General features: G+C 35.9%; 2 protein-coding genes across 2 annotated transcripts in view; one reads left to right on the top strand and one right to left on the bottom strand.

Annotated features, from left to right (window-relative positions):
• LOC136849494 (uncharacterized) overlaps window positions 1-11,407 on the top strand; it is a 209,336-nt gene extending 197,929 nt beyond the window's left edge. The window contains exons 8-9 of the mRNA XM_067122840.1: window positions 2,963-3,129; window positions 6,887-11,407. Coding sequence (XP_066978941.1) covers window positions 2,963-3,129; window positions 6,887-7,509 — 790 coding nt within the window. The 3' untranslated portion in view covers window positions 7,510-11,407. The remainder of the gene's footprint in view (window positions 1-2,962; window positions 3,130-6,886) is intronic.
• Window positions 11,408-14,765: 3,358 nt separating this feature from the next.
• The window catches only part of LOC136850204 (uncharacterized), a 193,950-nt gene continuing 188,258 nt past the window's right edge, over window positions 14,766-20,457 (bottom strand). The window contains exon 7 of the mRNA XM_067123843.1: window positions 14,766-17,489. Within this exon, the coding sequence (XP_066979944.1) occupies window positions 16,028-17,489 (1,462 nt within the window). The 3' untranslated portion in view covers window positions 14,766-16,027. The remainder of the gene's footprint in view (window positions 17,490-20,457) is intronic.

The raw sequence follows: 20,457 nt of genomic DNA, 5'->3' as shown, positions 1-20,457 counted from the left end.
ATCTGAGAATGAGAAGGTAAAGTTTAAGAGGTTACTGGTGTTAGGGGAAAGGCTCTGAGTTGCCTTTTAAACTAGAGTGCCAGCTTGTGGGTGAGCTGTTGTCCTGAGGAGATGGGATGTGGTGTTCTCTCTCTTCTCAAGACAAGTTTCACCAGAGAGTAGTCTCACTTTTAAAAGAGCAAGGTAGAGGCAGCACTGAAGAGACCTTCTGGCAGTCAAGATTCTCTGATCCACTTTGTGGTTTCCCTCATGCCCCATGCTGGTTTGAAGGGAACTGTAGCTTTAGGGTGGTCAACATATTGTGTCCAGTGTTGGGAGGAACCCTCCTGTGAATGTGAGACAGGATGCATAGATTTCTTCCCCCATAAAGGGCAGGGAGCCTTTGCAGGGGGTCTCACTTGGTGACTGGATAAGAGGAATCTCCTTAGGTGAGATCCTTCTGTTTATAGATTCATCGAAAGATGGTAAGGGTACACACTTGTGTGGTATGTTTATTGCAGGTGTGTGGGCAGAGGACAAACCTCAGTTGTGACTAAATGCTTTGAAAATGGCAATAGTTTTGATGAGTGACAGTAAGATTGTAGTGGTATATGTAAGAAAGCAGTGGGGAATGGTTTCCCTACACCTCTGTCAGTTGTCAAGGCAGATGCCTGAAAGGCTGGTTTGCCACAGAGTTGAACTGTCTGCCTGGTACATTTCAGGCAGGAGTAATGTAGCGATAGATCAGCTCAGGGGTCAGGTAGTGGGTGTGGAGTCATCTTATACATCCTCATGTGATTGGAAGGTTGTTCAAAATTTGGAGAACACTGATGATCAACCTGTTTGCTGCACTGCTAAACAGGAAGCTCCCAGTGTTGCATATTGCTCTTGTATCAGACCCTTGGGAGGTGTCAGAAGATGCCCTCCAACTCCTGAAGATAATTTGGACATGCACACCTTCCTGCCATTCAGTCTGATCCACTATGTGACCAATTGAGTGTTGATCATTACTTGGGTTTAAGATGACCTTGGTGGCGCCTTGTTGGCCCCATGCCAAAGGGTTTTTGATCTGCTGGCTGTCTTGTTTGAGATGCCCAAAAAGACTCCCATAGCTCACTCTCCTTCATCAGTCATACTTGCAGAGTTGTCACCAGGTGGTACAGTCCCTCCTGCTACTTGCTCAGAGGTTATTGAGCAGCTCCTGCAAGAGAGTGGTATTTCCTGCAGAACTGCACAAAAGATGCCAGGATACCTCCAGTGATCCTTGTCTAACATGTATCCTTAGGTATCAAAGAAGGGGTTTTTCTCCAGTCAGAGCTTATGTTCAGCAATTCATAGACTTCCTTTTCTACCTTTTTCTAGACAAGTTCTGCTCAGTTTCTCTCACTGGTGAAAGGCTTTGCTCAGCTCTAAGCCAGATCTTCAGGCTGAAGGGTATGGATCTCTCTACCTCAGTAGATTTATCTATGGTAGCTCTTTGGGGAGGCCTCAGACCATGAACTTACACTCAAGATTGTTTTCTTGATAGCGTTAGCCTCAACAAAGCATATTGATGAGTTACACAGCTTGACCTATCTGGTCAGGCACTCATAGCATTGGAAGTCTCTCATTTTCATTCATCCCTGAGCTTGTGGCAAAAACTCAGAATGAGCCATTTTCTGACAATAAATAAGAGGACTTCTTGAATCCCTGCCTTCAGTGCTTTGTTGATGGTGACCTGGATAATATACTTTTATGCCCAGTGCGAGCCATGAGTATTATCTGAGAAGGACCTGACCTGTTAGGCCAGTTTCGGTGACTTTTTGTTGGTACTGGCAAGCATAAGGTGTCTAGGAACACCCTTTCTTTCTGGCTTTGTGCAGTACTCAAATGACCTTATGATACATTTAGGGAGAGTGACATTCATATAGTTCGAGCAAGAACTCTCAAAGTCAGGGATGTGGGATTGTCCTTGGCATTTCAGAAAAGTTCTTTAGTTTTACAGGTAATGGTGGTAGAATCTTGAAATGTCATACTACCTTTACCCCATTCTCCCTGAGGGTTGTCACCCGCAGGTCCCTGCACACCTTCGGACCTTTGGTGGCAGCTCAGTAGGTTGAGTAGTCACTGAAGCTCCTTTCAGACAGAAAGTGTCTTGCCCGAGTACTCAGTGAGTGTAACTCTAGGGTTAATGTTAGAGTTGCATGTTCTCTTCCTTCTTCCCCATTCCTCCTCCTCCTGTGAAGCAGTAGCTTGGGCCAGATAATTGATGGATTGGGCTTAGATACAGGTAAGTTACATAACTTAGCATCCAGTCATAGAGCATTGGTTGTTAAGATGTGACTCTCTCTGCTTTCCACTTTTCTACCAAAGTGGGTAGGGAAGCAGTGTAGAGCTATAATTAATCCATTACTTGAAATGGCCAGATTGATCACCTTCTGGCTTATGTCACCCCTTAGAGGATCACACTTGTTCTTTGAGAGTTTACTTTTTAAGAAGTCACACCTGATTCTTTGAAGGTTTCCTTTTTCCAGAAAGATCCCCAAGATTGCTTGCCAAGGCACAGGGCCCTATTGTTCCATCATCATTGATCTAGACTGAATAGAAGGTTACAGGAATCATTGCTCCCTTTCTCACTATTGTGGCTGAGAATGTGACATTTGTATTTCCCTAGGCACAAATAAAAGTAATTTCCATAGGAACCAATAGCAAATATGTTAAGTAATTTGTGTTTTTCCTTGGTATACAAACCACAGCCTTTTATCATGTTCCCACCTCAAGCACCCCAGTTGTCTCTGATCCCGAAGGAAAAGTGCTTGGTGGAAGCAGGTGAGTAGTAATGAAGTTGCAAACCCCCAACCACCACCACCACCACCACCACCTTTTCAAGTGTCAGCGACTGTTTCCAGCTCTCATAGAGGAATGTTCCACAACTACATAAGAGGCTCTAGTTTTTATACATAAGAAAAATACAAATTGTTTAAAAATTTTTGTTTTTCTTCAGTAACAGCGAGCCTGGGATAATGGAAGCTGAAAATTTGCACACTGGACTCTTGCAGAAATTGGATAGCTTATTACCAAGGTTTTCTAATACTCAAAAGGAACTCGAGAAGATACTACAAGAAGTTACAACTTTAAGAATGTTATGTTGCAATAATGGCATTCCATTAGGTGAGATATAAAACACTGAAATGTATGAATTTTCACACGCAGTTCTTTTTTACCAATGTACCTCTTTGCATACTAGAACAAATGTGTGGGTGGAGAAATTAATATTTTTATAGACTATCACTGGTTAAATATTTTCTAGATTTATGAACTTTGAAAGTGCATATCCTTATGTTTCAGGTTTATCCTAATCTCTTTTGTGTACCTTATAAGGAAGAAGTGTATTTAATATCTCCCTTGTATTATTTAGGATCGTTTTCTTAGAAACTAAGGTAATTTTAATACTTGATCCATTAGGTTAGATGTGAAACACTGAAATGTTTGAATTTTCTCAAGTACTGCTACAGTAGTTTACCAATGTATTTGTCTGTATATTAGAACAAATGTTTTGGTGGAGAAAATTATGTTTTGTTTAGAGAAAATCACTCTTTAATATAACTTCTTGAAGATATTAAAAGCTTTTATGATACAAGACTATACCGTTATCTGCAAAGATTAAACACTTACTAAATTTGATAAAGTTTGATAAATCACTTACTTATGTTTCAGGTTTATCTTACATCCATTTTGCATAACTTATAAAAAAGAGTTATATGTAGTTTTGCTGGTTTATTACAGTATTTAGGATTATCATAGAAAATTATGGTACTTTTAATATTTGATCCTCATTAGCAGAGGTAGTCATCAGTTACTCTGTTCACTACTTCATTGTTTTGTTTTCAGTATTCTTAAATTTCTACCCAATTTCATTGATTTCTCTGAAACTTCTTTTAAAATTTCTTTGATATTACTTCAATCTGTCCTAATTCAGTTGATCATAGCCTTGACCCCCTAACTAGAGACCTCAAGCATGTTGATGAAAATTGGTCTCAAATTATGTACAGTTGAAGTGGGTCATGATCATCCTTCTCTGCTCTTAAGGTTTATTATGCACAAGGCATTTTCAGAGGTTTGATATGTACATTTCATTTTAATTCTGGATCCTTTTAGCCACCAAGCTTTTGATGTGAATGTTTTAGGTTAGAGGTTTAAGGATCCAAAATAGGTGTGGTAACAAGCTTTAAGGAGGAAGGCTAAATTGTAGGATAAGGAAACAGGACTGGAAATATTATTATAGATGTTATCTGCTGTCATGATCTGTTATCAGTGAAATGGTTTTATCATCCAGTTGTCTGCAGTTGCCTTTTGATCATTTGTAAAAACTTACTGGTAAACATAATTAAAGCCAGGAAGAGTAGCAAACTCTTCCTTTTTTGTTGATCATTACTTGAAATTTTCTGTCCAGGAAGTAAACAATTTTCTGCATTTTATAGAACAACTTTGTTAGTCAGGGTTTTTCCCCCCATTCAGGATGTAAATGAGTTATACAAGGTGTTATAGGCAAGAAACTTTAGATTATCTTTCTTCCACCCGTATAAACCGATAATGGCTGTGGGAATGATATTTTACTTTTAGTCAACCATCACTGAAAATTATGCTTTAGCCCCGGGTGTCAAGTAGAACATTATCCCTAGTACACATACTAGCAAATTTAGGAAATGCTGCAATTTCAAAATGTGTTTTTATTAGATAAGCAACATTTATTGTTAAACTCTCAGTATCCAAAGTCTTGACAACATACCTCTCAATATGGATGCAAGGTTAACATCCTAACCCAAAAATCAATTGTTTATCACTTGTTTGTTATGCATGACGCTCACAGAAAATTAACTGTTTAGCGATAGTACTGGCCTCATCAGGGTTTGGTCTGTGTCAGATTCACAGCCCTCATGGAAAGTATGAATTTTTGTAGTGGTAATTTTTTTATCTGTCCTGTTAAAAAAGCCTACAACAAAAACAAAGCATCCATATCATGAATTGAAGTTAGCCATAATGGAGAATTTTTTTTTTTTTACTTTTTTTTTTAAACTACCAAAAACACTAAATAGATACCACCTTGTTTTTGTATAGTGCAAAAGTACAATACATTGAATTTCTTTTGACACATAATTCATTACTATTTGTGTTGGGTAAGATATGACAAAACACAAAGAAACTAATGCAGAATATACGTACACCTCATAGGCTATTGATAAGCGACACCTAATTATGTTACTTTTTTAAAAAATCACCAACAATAGGTAAAATGAGAAATCTGATATTTCTTTACACACTGCGACAGTACAATAATTTGCATTTCCTATGATATAAACTAAGTACCTTTTGTGAATTTATGGCACAACATACTCCCTTCCAAAAAGTAAACAAACTAGCGAGCAGCCAGGGAGAAATTATGCTTAAGGGGAAATTTCATAAGTTACTTGCATTTAAAGATTTGCCAGAAATAGGTAAATTGAGATATCTCATTTTTCTTTTCACACTGAGAAAGTACAATCATTTGTTTCCAGTGATATAGGATTCATTATTCCTTGTGTTAGTTATGACACAATCCCCCCCAAAAGTAAATAAACTTACTTGCAAGAACAACCAGGGAAAACTTTTGTGCATGGTAAAATGCCATAAGTATATTTAAAATTTTGTCAAAAAATAAGTATGCATAGAAAAAATAATAGTTTTGAAAATGCAATGCATGATAAATTGCATACATAATCATATAAATTAATTTAAAAAAAACATTCGCACAAAAGCACAAGAAAATAAAAAATATATATAAATCACATAAAAATACCATAAAATAATCATTGTATAGAAAATTCATAAAAAACAGGTTTTGACAGAGCAAAAACCTATTTTTTGGTAGTCGCTGTGAGTCCTCAAAGGAGTTACTCTTACAGTTCTTTGAGGGGCTCCATTAGATAAACCAACCAATTTTCAAAGAGTTCTCTTCTAGTAGTTGGTCTGTCAAGTATAGTGCAAGTTGACTAAAAGAGTATAGGACTCAAGGCAAGAGGGTTCTTTCTCTTGTCTACAGCAGCTGCCAAGATTCCATTCCTATTATCAACCTGCAGATGTGGCAATGGCGCGCTGCGCGCTGTTCAGACCAACTCTTATTATTCTTTTTCAGGTCTGTGCAGCATAATTATTCACTGAAATTCCATGCCTTTTTGTCAGGGAAAGTGGGTGGGTTTGAGGACTCACAGCAGCTACCAAAAATAGCTTTATCCTATGTCAAAACCTGTTTTTTGATAGCATATCCGCTGTTCTTCCTCAAAGGAGCTTACCAAAGAAATTGTCAGGTGATGAAATGGCTAAGCTCTTGGAAAATAAAAAACACTTGTTAAAGTTATCATTAACGTATGTAAGCCTCAAAACTGGGCAAAAAATAAATCTTGATATTTTAATGGCAAAGTTGAGGATGAAAGAAGAAATTATAATTATATGCATTTAAAATTTTTGCAAGAAATTTTAGGAAGTTTCTCTATTTTTCATTTAATGAGATATATTCACTGGGCTCTGTTACTGCAGAATTTTTCATATATGATAAATGAAGTTAGCTGTGTATAATGGAACTTGGTATGAGTGCTTAAATCTGTATACTGTACCTTTGAAAAAATTGTGAATAATAAAGTAAATATGAATTGGTAATATTACATTAGGAATATAGCTGTCACACAGAAATACTTGCTCTGTTTGTGAAAGTTTTTTAATTTCTTTAATTAGAATTTATGAAGTACAGTAGTTGTGAAAAGAGATGTGTTGAAACTTATGATTTTATATATTAAGTGACATTAAACCTGACTTTTATCTAGTTACAGACCGTATCATGAGAATATTTTGATATTTGAAAGACACGGTTTTTAGCTATAATTTTTGTTTTCAGACTTTACACCTGAGAATGCCATCCTTAGAGATGATCCCAACCTCATGGATTTCGAAGAGCTTTCATCTAGTCCTTTACAAAACAAGAGAGAAAAGTCTAGTCCTCTTAAGAGTTCTGTTAGGAAGAAGAATACCGGGAGAGGAAAAAATCCTAAAGAAGAAAAGGTTTCTTCAGATCCATTTGGGTTTGTTAATAAAGAAATGGAGAAGTTACAGGTCAAAGGTCGAGGCTCTCCCACAAAACGATTGAACAGATCTAGAACCAATACCCCTTCACCTGGGAGACTTATGAGCAGTGCAAGGTCAGGAGTTGAAGGTGTCCCTCAGAGACGTTCCTCAGAATCAGCAGGGTCTAATGAAAATAGTCCGGTTTCACTTAGCAAGCGTTCAAAAAGTAGTAGTGCTGCTAGTTCTCAAAGAGACTCTCAAGATGATGTTTTTGAAGGAAGATCAAAAACCCCTCGAACTCTTACACGAACTGCTTCTAAAGAACAAAATTCACAATCAAGAATCACAAGAAGTCAGAGTCCCGCTGTTACAAATGCAAGAGGTATTAGGTCAAGTAAACCCAAGAAAAAAGAAGCTTGGGGTAGCAAATCTGATTCTGGATCCCAAGAATTTTAAATTTGTGCAATGATAATTTGTTCTAGGAATGAAAGACGAGATAATTGTAACCATTTATTATAGTTTATTGTAAATCATCGTAAGTTTCAGTTTTGAATTAAAATGTACCAGAATCATAATAGTAATTGTCAATTTTATTGATGACTTTCGTCATACATATTTGATTCTGTGTATTTGTTTTGTGAAGGTAATCAAATTACAATGAGTTGGGTGATTAAATGTCTATATCAATATAATAGTCAGATTTCATGTTGAAGTGAACAAGAGGGGCTTTATTTTGCAAAGTATAAGTTATGGATATTAACAAATCATCTGCCAGGTTGTCTGTAGTGGTAAAGTTAAGGAAATTTATTGTAATTTGACTGAGAATATGTTGTTAAGGTTTAGTCATATATATTATATCTCAAATTTGGCATTTCAGCTTAACAGACCTCAACTTATTGGAATATCTTATCTTACTTCTCACTTATGTCCTAGTCTAGTAAAAATAAAAATTATTTTTACTGAATGTAAAAATCCAGTAAGTTGGCTAGATTTATCAGATGGTGAAATGAATGCTCACATCAGACACTTTCCTGCCTAAACCTTTTGAGTAAACTTGAGTAGGTCATTCTGTGTCTGTTGTCTGCCTTGTAAAGAACCAGTGCTTTGTGTTTTTGCATTTTAAAGTTATGTGTTATTGTTTTTCTTGTGAGCTAAAAGTTTTAAGTACAGTGTACAATAATACACAATGTAATACGGTATGCATAAAAAGTAATATTATAAAAGTGAAAGTGCCATTCTTTGTTCATCTGTCAATCACATGCCCAGAACCTTTGAGATGTTTGGTCAAAAATTTTAAAGGTTTAACCAAAACTAATGCTGTATTTCAAAATAACCACTCACACTGCAAATTGTTATTAATCAAACATGAAAAAAGTTCTTACATCAATTTTTTGTAATTGATTGGGCCATGGTTCTATGTTTCTGTGAAATTCAATGGTTTGTTGATAAAAGAAGTTTAGTTGCACTCATATGAGTACTACAGAATAGGAAATCATTTTAAGCGAATATTTAAAAATAGTTAATTACTTTAATTTTTTTTTAGAGTGCTTGAGCCCTGCTTCTTTATTTCATTATGTGAGTACATGCTGAGAAATTTTGAGAATTGTGGTTAAAAGATGTACAACTACCTTAGCATACCACATGAATTTGAGCATTGCTGTTTACCCCCATTACTGTACATACAAATGGAATTTGGAGATTCTGATTTGGACTAAAATGTCCTCTGTCAGCACAACCATTTTGGGCCTCACTATGCTTTAGAGCATTATTTTCAAGGGAGGATTACACAAAATTTACTTTATCTAATATGATGTGGGATATTGATTGACATTTAGTGTAGTGCATGTTTATATTTTGTCATCTTCAATTTAAAATTTTTTGTTGTATGTAATGGATTTTTTTAGTCTATATGTGCATGTCTTTATGTACATAAGCATAACATTACAAAACACTGTGTGATCTCTCTCTCTCTCTCTCTCTCTGGTACAATATTTCTGTTGACATTTAATGCAGCAGTGTTGTACTCTATACAATAGTATTTTGTTACATACATTTATATACATATACTTATGAGTATGCACATGTGTATGTATGTATACATACTTTTATGTATTGTGTCATGGTAAACATCTTGCTTTCTGTGCATATGTTCACCTTTCTCTCTGTCATAAAAGATTTTTGAGAGAGAGAGAGAGAGAGAGAGAAAGAAAGAAAAGTAAGCAAATTCACAGTGTGCTTAGTTTACCATAACTCAATGAATTCTTGTACATATGCATGACCTCACTCACAAAGACTTAAAAATATACGCATGTAACATTATATTACTGTATTAAGTACAGTACTGTACTGTATTAAATGTCAATAAAAGTAGTGTACAGGGAGAGAGAATGGGGGCCACAGTAAGTGCATAGTGTTTCATAATTAGAGTTAAAAAAGAAACTCAAAGATTTTTATGGTCTTTTTATATTGTGGAAATTGTTTATTTTATGCATCTTCAAAGAATTGTTTATTTTATGCATCTTGAAAGTATAAGTATGTAGAAATACAGTACTGCATGTGGCTGTTTTTTTGTTAGGCCAAACTGGAAAGTACTGTATGTATTTTTAGAAGCAGGTCATTTTGCAGATATAGCTCTGAAAATAAATAAGTAAATTAATATTTTAAATTGAATGATAATTGCAAAATATGAGTTATGATAGGTTATAAATTACTTTATATAGAATTACCATACTCTATAAGCCATACAACTTGGCTCCATAGTATCAAGTAGGCTGTTATGTAAATCTTTGTTACTAAACGGATTTCATTGCCTATCCAGAGGGCAGATTCCTTAACCCTTCGTTAAGTTGAGGTCCCACTAAGCCTTACAGGCAGTCCCCGGTTATCGGCAGGGGTTCTGTTCCGACGGCGTGATGATAAGCAAAAATTGCCAATAACTGAAAATCGGTGATTTTCGGTTAGCGGCGCCTCTGTTAGATGTGTATCGGTGCCAGTACACAATTATCGGAGCAGATAAGCGGAAATCGGTGCGTATTGGCGCTGAATATCCTAATTTTTGTCATTAGACAAGCGCCGAAAAACTGGATTGCAGATAACTGAGCCCACCAGTAACGGGGGACTGCCTGTATTTGTTCAGGTTATTAGATTTGGTTTCTGAAAATGTGAAATCATTTAAAATCGGTAGCATATGGTTGTCCAGCTAGCTATGTTTCAAAGTGAATTTTGAAATCTTGATTTTAAGAAATGCCTCTGTTGTTTTTAGGTGTTCCCAGTTTAGTGTACTGTATTCCCAGTAAAGTATAATTTTGTTGGCCTTATAGAGGAACCTTGCTACTTTTAAAACAGTTAGTCTCTTCATTTTGTAGTTTTTTCGTAGGATTTTTTATGAAATTTAGGCAGTCAAGCCAACTCTTGGGGCACTTTTGGCCATTCAGTGCTTAACACAGTGAAAAGGAGTTGAAGCGGTTTGACACCAAAACTGAAGAAAGGAAGTGGGAATGTAGGTAAATTAAAAGGCTAAAAGGTGGGGGCAGCTAGGGGCCGAAAGGACACTGCAAACACCTTTTAGATGCCTACAGTGCACCACGTGAGGTGCACTGATGGCACTACCTCCTACAGTGGGTTTTGTCGTAGGATACGGGTTTATCAGCAAAAAAGTAAAATCAATTTATAATGGAATTATTATCACAGCCAAGTGGATGTCATTTATGAAATGTTTAACCTCAAATACTTAACCTTTATGGTGTTTATGTATGGCTTCTTATTGCATTAAAAATGAGAAAGGTTGTAGGTTTCCTTTCAGTATGGAACAAAATCCATGATGACCATATACAATATACTGTGAAATCTCCTTTGTCTCAGTTGCCAGTATGTACTATGTAACTGGAAATTTAAAAGGAATAATGGGTGAAATGTAGGCTTGTATAAACTTCTGTTGTTCTTAGCTTTAATCTTTTTTAGTCAGCATTACCTAATGTTTTCAACTACGGGAATGTAAATAATGCAGTACTTTAGAAAACAGAATTTTGAATCCTGTGTTTTTATAGCTGACTTAGTAATTCTCTCTCTCTCTCTCTCTCTCTCTCACATGGAGTTTTACAAAATTCTTGCTTCCCAATAAATGAATATACTCACCAATTTTATAAGTGGGATGTTTTTCTCTCTAGTTTCACACTTTGGTAGCATAAAATGAAGTGCACATTTTCATAAGTCATCCATTTGTTATAGGTAGGTTAACATTCCTTTTGTTAATTTCTAATTGATTGACTGTGTAGTATTTTATGTATGGAAGGGTGTTACCTCAAATGCATTCTGTAATAGATATTTCCACACATTAAAATGTAATGTCATTTGATAACACTGCTTTTTATTGGAGTAACTAGTGAGAATTTTTTTAGTAATTTTCAGGAAATTTTTCATCAGCAGTATCTAACAGTGGTATCTAACTCAAACTGTACTTGTCTTCTAACTTCAATTAAGATATCGATTTTTCATGGTAGTCACTTTGATGGCACAGTAAATAAGTTACAAATGAGATATGTAAACTGACTGCCTCATTCCTTATGAATCATGCTAAAATCCTACTTTCTTTAGATATAGTACATTTACTCTTCATCACTGATAAGAGTTTTTAACCAACACAAAGAACAAAGGCTGTGCTACCTCTTAGTGCAAGAGAAGCTAAACAGTATTTGGTTAATGTTCTTTTGAAACATGCCATCGTGAGTCACTTCTTACCAGTTTTTTTATTCAAGGGCCATTATAAAGATCTCACTTTACATGAGAGTAAAAGAACCAGAAGAGGGTCTTATTTTTAACAATATTGTCCTTTGCGTGTCTCCCAAAGAGGAGAATTTTATCTTTTAAGTAGTGTGTTTCATCACAATCCGGTTAATCATATAGCTGTACAGTCCTGTATTATAGTCATGTGGTTTTCATAGGATCCCAGTGTTTTGTCTTTTAGACAAGAAAACTAGTACAGTGTAGTTTCACCACACACGTGCTGGACCATGAGGTATGTTCTAACCAAAATCCTCATTTGTGTTGTACAACAGTGCTTTTAACAGCTTTTCCTTCATTGTCCAGGAGCTTTCTTGAAGATTGTTTTCCTCTGCTTGTAACTAATTCGCTTTCTATTCAGAATCATTAATTTTGTCTCATTTTCATTTTAGCACTTTTGTAAGTAATTAAAAAGGACTGATTTTGTATCATAGGTATTCTAGCGCCAGTGTCATCTTGTTATCTGTACTTAATTCCATCTTCAAAGAATATGACATCTCAGTTGTTGTTGTTGTTGTGGTTCCCCAGACTCTGTTATGCCAGGAAGCCTGCACCGCACAAGAAGGACAGTAATGCCTCATTCCAGCTTAATATTTATTAAGTGATCTGTGCATAGTTCACACCTTTTTACTAATTTAATGTATATTGCTTTTAATGGAAGTGCATTTTTCTTTGTGTGATGTTGACTAGCTAACAAGTAGTTAGCTAGTTATAGGTCGGAAATGAGTTCTCATTTACCATGGGTCACTTCCTGTTTCCTTTTTTTGGTTCTGTGGTAAAGTGAAGAGTAGTGTGTGATTTACTTCATTATTTATTCATAATAGCTGTGCATTTACTTAATAATGAAGGTTTTGCAATGCCTCCTTTCTTTGTATTACTTAATCTCATCTTCCCATAGGGTCAGCTGCTTTAATCATTTTTCTCTACCAAATTATATTGTGAACATTGCTTTTTCTATGCTCACTGATGTAATGTTTCTCCCTACAACATCAGTCCATATAATTCTCTGCCTACCACTATTTTTACCCTTATGACTATATCATATGCCTTCTTAACCAGAACATCCTCAGTCCTGCTAAGCACTTTACTATACCTCCTTATCCTACTTTCCTTGGGTTTATCTGTTATCTAACAAACACCCTCTGTCTTTTTAAGTTATTTCCAGCAGTGACACTTCCAGGATCCATCTCAACTTTCTCCTCTGTCTTTTCCGGTGCCAGGCTCAGGACATCCAACTGGGAGAGAAGAGTTTTTGTCAGTGCTGGCTGAATGAGTGTAAAAAAGCAAGCAAAGCCTAAATAATGAGTCCACAGGTTTTATGATACAAGGAGTAAGTATTGTGTATATTGCTGCTATGCTGTAATTTGAACTTTGTATTTTATGTCATTACCTTATTTTTATTTTATTTCTGTTTTTATGATACAGCAGGGAGTCTGAATGCATTGCTTTGCTTATTCACATTGTTACTTGTGGTAATTTTATGTACAATATTTTAAGCTTTGTATTATAGGTATGTCAACTGCAGTATTTTAAGCTTTGTATTATAGGTATGTCAATTGCAGTCTAATATTTAGTTCTTGCACAGTAAGGTTCATGTATCCCTTTCTGATCACTATTTTAGTGTTTAGTGATTTTTATGAAAAACCTTTTCATATGTGTTATGCACTGGTGACATTTCTGCACCTACTGAGTTGTGTCTTACAAGTGCTCTAATATACAGTGACTCCTTTCCATATACTGTATAAGGGTTACACTCTTGAACACTGTTGTTTAAATCTAGCTTGTCAAAAAAAAAAAACCTTTGTAGCCCCCTAGAAAGACCTTGAACCCCATTCATGATAGTATTTCAGTGGAGAAAAAATTATTTCTTAGAGATAAGTGACTAAAATAAAAAAATAACTGTTGGATTATGTTGTTATATACAGTACATAGGGTTAAAAATGTTAAGAAAAATAGGTTTGAGCTGAAACTTTTTTTTCACAAATTTGAAAATATGAAAAACTTTAGTATCTAAAATTATGGTACAATACATTAATTTAGAGACAAATTTTTCTTGGTTTCCCTGTATACATTTATTTAGCATTGGTTGAAAAATCTTAATATAAAATTTGAAAGAAATAATTTTATCTATTAGCTCAGAGTCTAAAGTTATATCATAATGGGTTCTTCAGGATTCAATGCCTCTCTTAATTCCTCTAGGACTTCCAAAGGAAATGCAGCCAAGCATTTGGGGGCAGCTACACCTTTAATGTTGGGTTCTAGGAAGGTACAGTCCTCTTCAAAGCCCCAACAGGGAACATAATTTTCTTCGTCTGGAAAGGGTTTACTGAGCCCTCTCAGCCCTTTTGGTCACCTTCTCAGGCCCCAGCACTAACAGAAATTACATGGAAAAAGAAAGGAAGGGGAAGCTGAGTAAGCTTTCTTCCCTCTCTATTTGCCACAGGTAGGAGAATGGCTGTCATGTTACTGGCAATGTGGCATCAACTGGGTGAAGTCTAAGGTGATCTGTGTCCTTCAGGATGATTAATATTATACTTATCATGGACCACCTTTGTCTTGCATACTAGTCCAATTTTCAGTCTACTTTTTAGGATCACTCAGCTGCTTTCCATAGTCCTTTGGCTTATTACAGCATTCTGCTTTTCAAAATGATTATGCAAAATACAATTGGGTACTGTCATGGGCTATATCTCCCCCATACATGGTGCTACCAAGTGTCTGCATTGCTTCCTGCCATTTACTTTGCATTACTAAATGGGGCATATGCATTGACCAAATACAATGAATGTTTGACCAGTATTGTGCTGACTATGTATCAGGTCACATATGTTGTATATATAAGAAAATTCATCACATGTACAGATTAAGGACAAATGACAAAATACAGTAGATAATTGTGCATCCATAAGTTTTGGAAATTAAAACAAAACAGAGTAATATTTTCATTTATGATAAAGCAATACAATTATTTGGGAATTAAACTTATAAATAAAAGTAAAGAAAACAGATAAAAATATATATATAAGATTGTGAGAACTACTAGCTATAGCACCTGCATATTTAATGTGAACATATGCGAGTCAGCGAGCCAAGACTGATCTCAAAATTTCTTTGTTTTACAGGTTTGTATACCATCAGAATATAGTATAACAATCAAGGACCATACAGTATACACAAAATGAGACACCATCTTTGAGTTTGTTTACTAATAAGGTCTTCTGATCTCCTGGTTAGTCTCTGCAACTATAGTTTGTCTAAATTTTACTGGTTGGTTGTCAAAAAGAGAAAAACGCCTATCTCAGTAGATCAGTATACCTATGTAAACATCTCTCAGTGATTTAGTTCAAATATTTATTTGAACATAATTGCATTATGAATAACAATAAATGTCAACAATAGAGGAATGTTATGATGGAAATGTTGAACTCATTTCATAGTTATTTGATATATCTAGCACACTGTTTTTTAACAATGACCTTAAAAGTGATCTGTCAATAGTGTGTGTGGCTATCAAAGCCATCTGAATACATGATGTGGTATGGATGAGAAGTCATGCACAGTATGATTTGTAAGCAGCCTAGTCACATTTAATAGTAACTTACTGGGTGACCAGTCTGGAAATGAGATGTATAGTCTCATGGGTTTTATCACATTATTTATAACTACACCTGCACTACAGGCAACTCTAAGCCTCACCTAGTAACAGAATGCAGTGAGAGAAGGATGCCAAGGAGGCAAGATATCAGTCACTAAAACAAACTTTTTGTTATGACATTATCTGCATCACTCCTTTTATCACTTAGTTTACTTCCCATATGTAAGTTCTTTACATAATTTGATGCAGTGCCAACATCCCTAAGGACAAAGTTTTAAATATGAAAATAATGGTGTCTTCCTTGGCAGTCACTTCATTAATATATGAGTAAGCCTTTGGTGACAATGACTCTGGGCTAGATAATGGGATCTAGTCCTTGTTGTATATTTGGTTATCAAGTAAAGTAGGTACCACTCACTGTCTCACAGTTTTGTGATGTTCAAGCAAGGGCATGAATTGGGTCCTTTCTCTCTCTCATTTCTCTCTTGCCCTCTATTCCTGTGATTTTCACACTTCACGTCCTGCATAAGTTATGACTAGAAAACATTAGCATCATAAATGTTAAGTACACTTGGGGAACACCATATTGAATAACTATCATCAAAGTCGCAAGTCCCTATTCTTGGCTATTCGGAAACTCATGTGAAGGGAGTTACCTCGCATAAATGGGGCAAGAGCACTTCTGTCGATATTTGAGCGCCTTGGGAGTGTTAAATCCCCACGTAACACATCCTCTGCTTCATCTTCCAACACACAATCACCATCCAGGGTTTCGTGTGCAAGATCAAGCCTGGATAAAGTAAGGTTATGTCTTGATCCACGAAGATCTGTGCGAGATGCTCTGAGATCACTTCGAGAGGCTCGCAGATCAGATTTGGAGGCACGCAAGTCTGCTTTTGAAGCACGTAAATCTGACCTGGAGGCCCTTAAATCTGACTTTGATGCCCGTAAATCCTGCCTCGAGGCTCTAAGATCAGCTTTAGATGCCCTTAAATCTGACTTGGAAGCTCTAATATCAGATTTGGAAGCCCTCAAATCAGATTTGGAAGCTCTTAGGTCTGATTTTGATGCTCTCAAGTCTGCTTTTGATGCCCTCAGATCTGATTTTGAGGCATGAAGATCTCCTCTTGAGCCTCTAAGGTCTGCTTTGGATCCTCGGAGATCAGACTTTGAGCCTCTTACTTCACTTGGAACCTTTTTAACAGTGGTGAGTTGCAGCATTGCTCTTGAAACAGACCCATTACACAGTTTCTCCCAAGGCTTAGCTACGGAACAAAGAGTAGCCGAGTCAAAATGTGTTAATGAGGGTCGCCTTCCATTTAGATCAGAGTAATCATCCCATGAAACAACACTGGCTACATCACCCCCATCATAAGAGTCAGAATGGCACAGTCTTGAGTTTTCAGCACGGGCATCTTCACAGTCATGACAGGAAACGCCACTGTCCACATCGGAATCTCTTAAGATAACCAGTTCCTCTGCTACAGGACGAGGAATTTCAGCAAGGGGCTTGACCATGTCATGTAAGTGTTGGGCAGCTTCTTGCAAATAACGAGGATCGTCAATGACAAGGGAGGCACGTCTGGTGGCTCTTGCTGGATGATGGTGTTGCTGAAGGCTCCGTAATGTCTCTTCCATGTCAACACTTAGTCGCTGACCTTTATTTCGTTGTTTCCTACCAAGTGTGGCTGAACTTCCAATCTGCAATTGTGGCCGCTTTTGTTTCTGTTGCTGTACTTGGTGTTGTTGTTGCTGTTCCTCTGGTATAGTGCAGTGACAAAGAGGAGGAACAACCAAATTACTGTAGCCTTCTGTGAATGTAGGACTGCTGCTTGAATCACTAGAGTAGGCGGAATCTGCGTGGTCAGTTTCTGGCAAGGGATAGAGGTGGTCGTTTGTTGTTGGATACTGTGGACCATAGTTTTCATCATATGCATTGGGATAATCAGTGGCCTCTTCAGTTTCTTCATTGAATGATTCTGTAATAATTTCATTGTGTACTGGTGAAAGAGATGCAGTCATCCAGGCATGGTTCAGACAATCATCAACTGTCATTCTGTCACTGAAATAAAAGAAAACATCTGTTAACAACTGAACTTCATTAAAAATGTTTCATGCATACAAACCCTTTTGGTACTAAAGTCTATCACTTGGTAGAAAAAATAATGACTATTAAAAAGCTAGTGCTGGTTATGAGAGATTTCACTGTATTAATAATAGTGGTAGTAATAATAATGCTGATAAATACTGTACTAGTAATATTACAGTAAATTATGGAGTTTGGCTCGGTTCAAGTACAGAGTAGTAGTCTAAACATTAACCTACCAAACTTCAGCTTAACTCATATGGCTGTGATGTATAAATAACAAAAAAAGGGTCTAGTGAACGTCACGTTTACTAGAACTGCACTTATGTGCACTACTTCAACATTACTGGTAAACTTGTAATTTTATTGTCCTTCCCTTGTTAAACCTGTACATACATAGCATTCAGTATACAGGTTCATACATTACATATGATACAATACCTTTGAATGCCTTGTGTTTGATGACAGTAGTCACTTGATCAGGAAACAGTTATAACACATTTTGCATGCTAAAGTGTCATATTTTTTGTTGTTTTTTGACTTATATACACTCACTATAAAATGTGAATCCTTTCTCCCTTTTTTTAAAGATTTTTTTTTTGGTGTACATGTTTTCATAGGTTAGCCAGGATTTTTGGGTAGCCTAGTCACATTTCCTTTGTCTACATTATGGGTGTATTCACAACACCCATAGATGTAAGAGTGTGAATGATCAAGGGATTACTGTTTTTCTTTTTCCATACTGGGCTATTTTCCCTACTGGAGTATTTGGGCTTGTAGCATCCTGCTTTTCCAACTAGGGTTGTGCCTTTGCTAATAATTATCATAAGGAAATCAAGATATAGACCACCTCTCTGGGAGATTGTACCACAGTGGTCTGTTAATCTTTTCACTGTGAGTGTTATTCTGATCAATTATTTTATCAAAAGAAGTGATTTCTTTCCATATCTTCAGAGTTGCTGTTGAACCAACAATTCACAGCTGACACAGCTATAGATGGTGTTTGAGTTCCAGTCAACTTCATCAAAAGAAGAGAAAGTTACTCATATTCCTGTCTAACTAACTGCTATAATGGTCAGACATCAGTATGATTGTCAAAGTCATCAGAGAGAACATATAGCAAGTATAACATTTGCTAAGAGAATGGAAACATGGAAATTAAGTATAAGTAACCAAGCACAATTCAATGAGTAGCCATAACAGAATCCCAGGATAAAAGTAGTCTGTGAAAAGAGAAAAAACTTTATTCGGGGGGGGGGAAAACTCACAAATGTTATGAAACTATAAAAGTGCAAGAAAACCACAAAAAAATGGATAAAGCTTCATACTAAGTAAAGGCAAAGAGATAAAAGAAATTGTATGTGAATGTGAGCATTTGCAAGGGGGGGGTTATGCTTAAATTATGGCACATAAAACAAAGGCTTTTAGTAAATTCTTAGTTTTCCCTTTGTACAGTATGCAGCAAAACTCATGCGACTTTTTTATTTTTGTACTGGACAAGCATAGTTCTCAGGTTGCCACTTAGTATTAAATCTTCTATTTTACTTTGTATTAAATCTTCTATTTTACTTTGTATTAAATCTTCTATTTAACTTTGTATTATATCTTCTATTTTACTTTGTAAACATGTGTATGTATGAGGAAAAGTTGGTCACTTCTTATGTAGAATCTTTTATCACTGAAATATTGGATTGTGAAAAACTAAAATATTTCATGATACACCAATATTTCAGAATGAAAACTAAATAGCTCCTGTAGCATGAATCCCTCGGCTCACCGTGACTCCTGTGAATCGTGAAACTGTGAAAGAGGACGTTGCAATGGGGAGTGAAAAAGAAAAATCAAGCAGAGCATAGTCTAATGATAAAAATTCATGCATTTAGGATATGAATTCAAAGTTGTTACTTCTTTTCACTTTTGTAGTTTTGTGTATATAAAGCAAATAAATGTTAGTCAGGGTCATGATTTCGATATCTGCAATAAATTATTACAAGTCATGGCTTAGGCTATAGCCAAGGTTACATAGGTCTAGTCTCCCGAGGGGTTTCTTCAGTTTGAAGAAAAAAATAATGAATAAATACACAAATAAGTGAGGTGGAGAGTAATCTTCACTATTATAAATATAATTAATTCTACCTTTTAATTATTTTACTTTTACTTTAGGAATGGAAGATTATAATCAGGTCGGACTTTATCAGCCATACCTATTGTGTGCAGATTCTGCAGAATGACAACAACAACATATTATAAATAATAATAATACTGTAATAATAATAATAGTATGGCTCTTGAGTCTAGGCCTAAGCTCTTGGCTTTATAACATTCTAGGCTATATTTCAGATAGCAACTAAATATAGTTGTGTCAAATCTATGTAACTTATAAAAAAGGGTGTCTATAAGACCATAAGGCAGGATTTATGAAATTCCTCCACTGTCTTGGAGTGGTATACCTATGTCATTATTTTCTTCATAGGCCTATAGGCTTAATAAGAATGGTATAATCGAGAAATGCGAAGTGCACTTGGCCTACAGGTATTGCAAGGGGATGCAAACTGAGCCATTTAAACAGTTGACGTCTGGTTAGACCACGCCCACAACATCTCCGATATGTTCATTACATTGAATACATTACTATGGTGGCTAAAAAAGTCAAATTCATAAAGTATTTACGTCTTCATATTTACCATAATTAAAAATTACTGTGTTAATGTTTGTATGATGATCTAGCTGATATTTTCATAAAAATTAGAGCACTGGTACTTTAAAACCATGCGTAGTGAACTGTATCTTTTTTTGAGTGAAGTTGCAAAATGTTTCGTCATTGCAACTTGGCATTATTAGAAATATGAAGAATGTAAGTGTTGCCAGTTAGTGACTTTGGAATGAAAATCACTGAAATCGGGTCACATGAGTTTTGCTGCATACTGTACCAAAATGATGGGAT

The sequence above is a fragment of the Macrobrachium rosenbergii genome, chromosome 21, assembly GCF_040412425.1.
Source record: "Macrobrachium rosenbergii isolate ZJJX-2024 chromosome 21, ASM4041242v1, whole genome shotgun sequence".
Taxonomy (NCBI): Eukaryota; Metazoa; Arthropoda; class Malacostraca; order Decapoda; family Palaemonidae; genus Macrobrachium; species Macrobrachium rosenbergii.
Note: the sequence above shows the minus strand (reverse complement) of the source record. Positions and strands in the feature narration are given on the sequence as shown.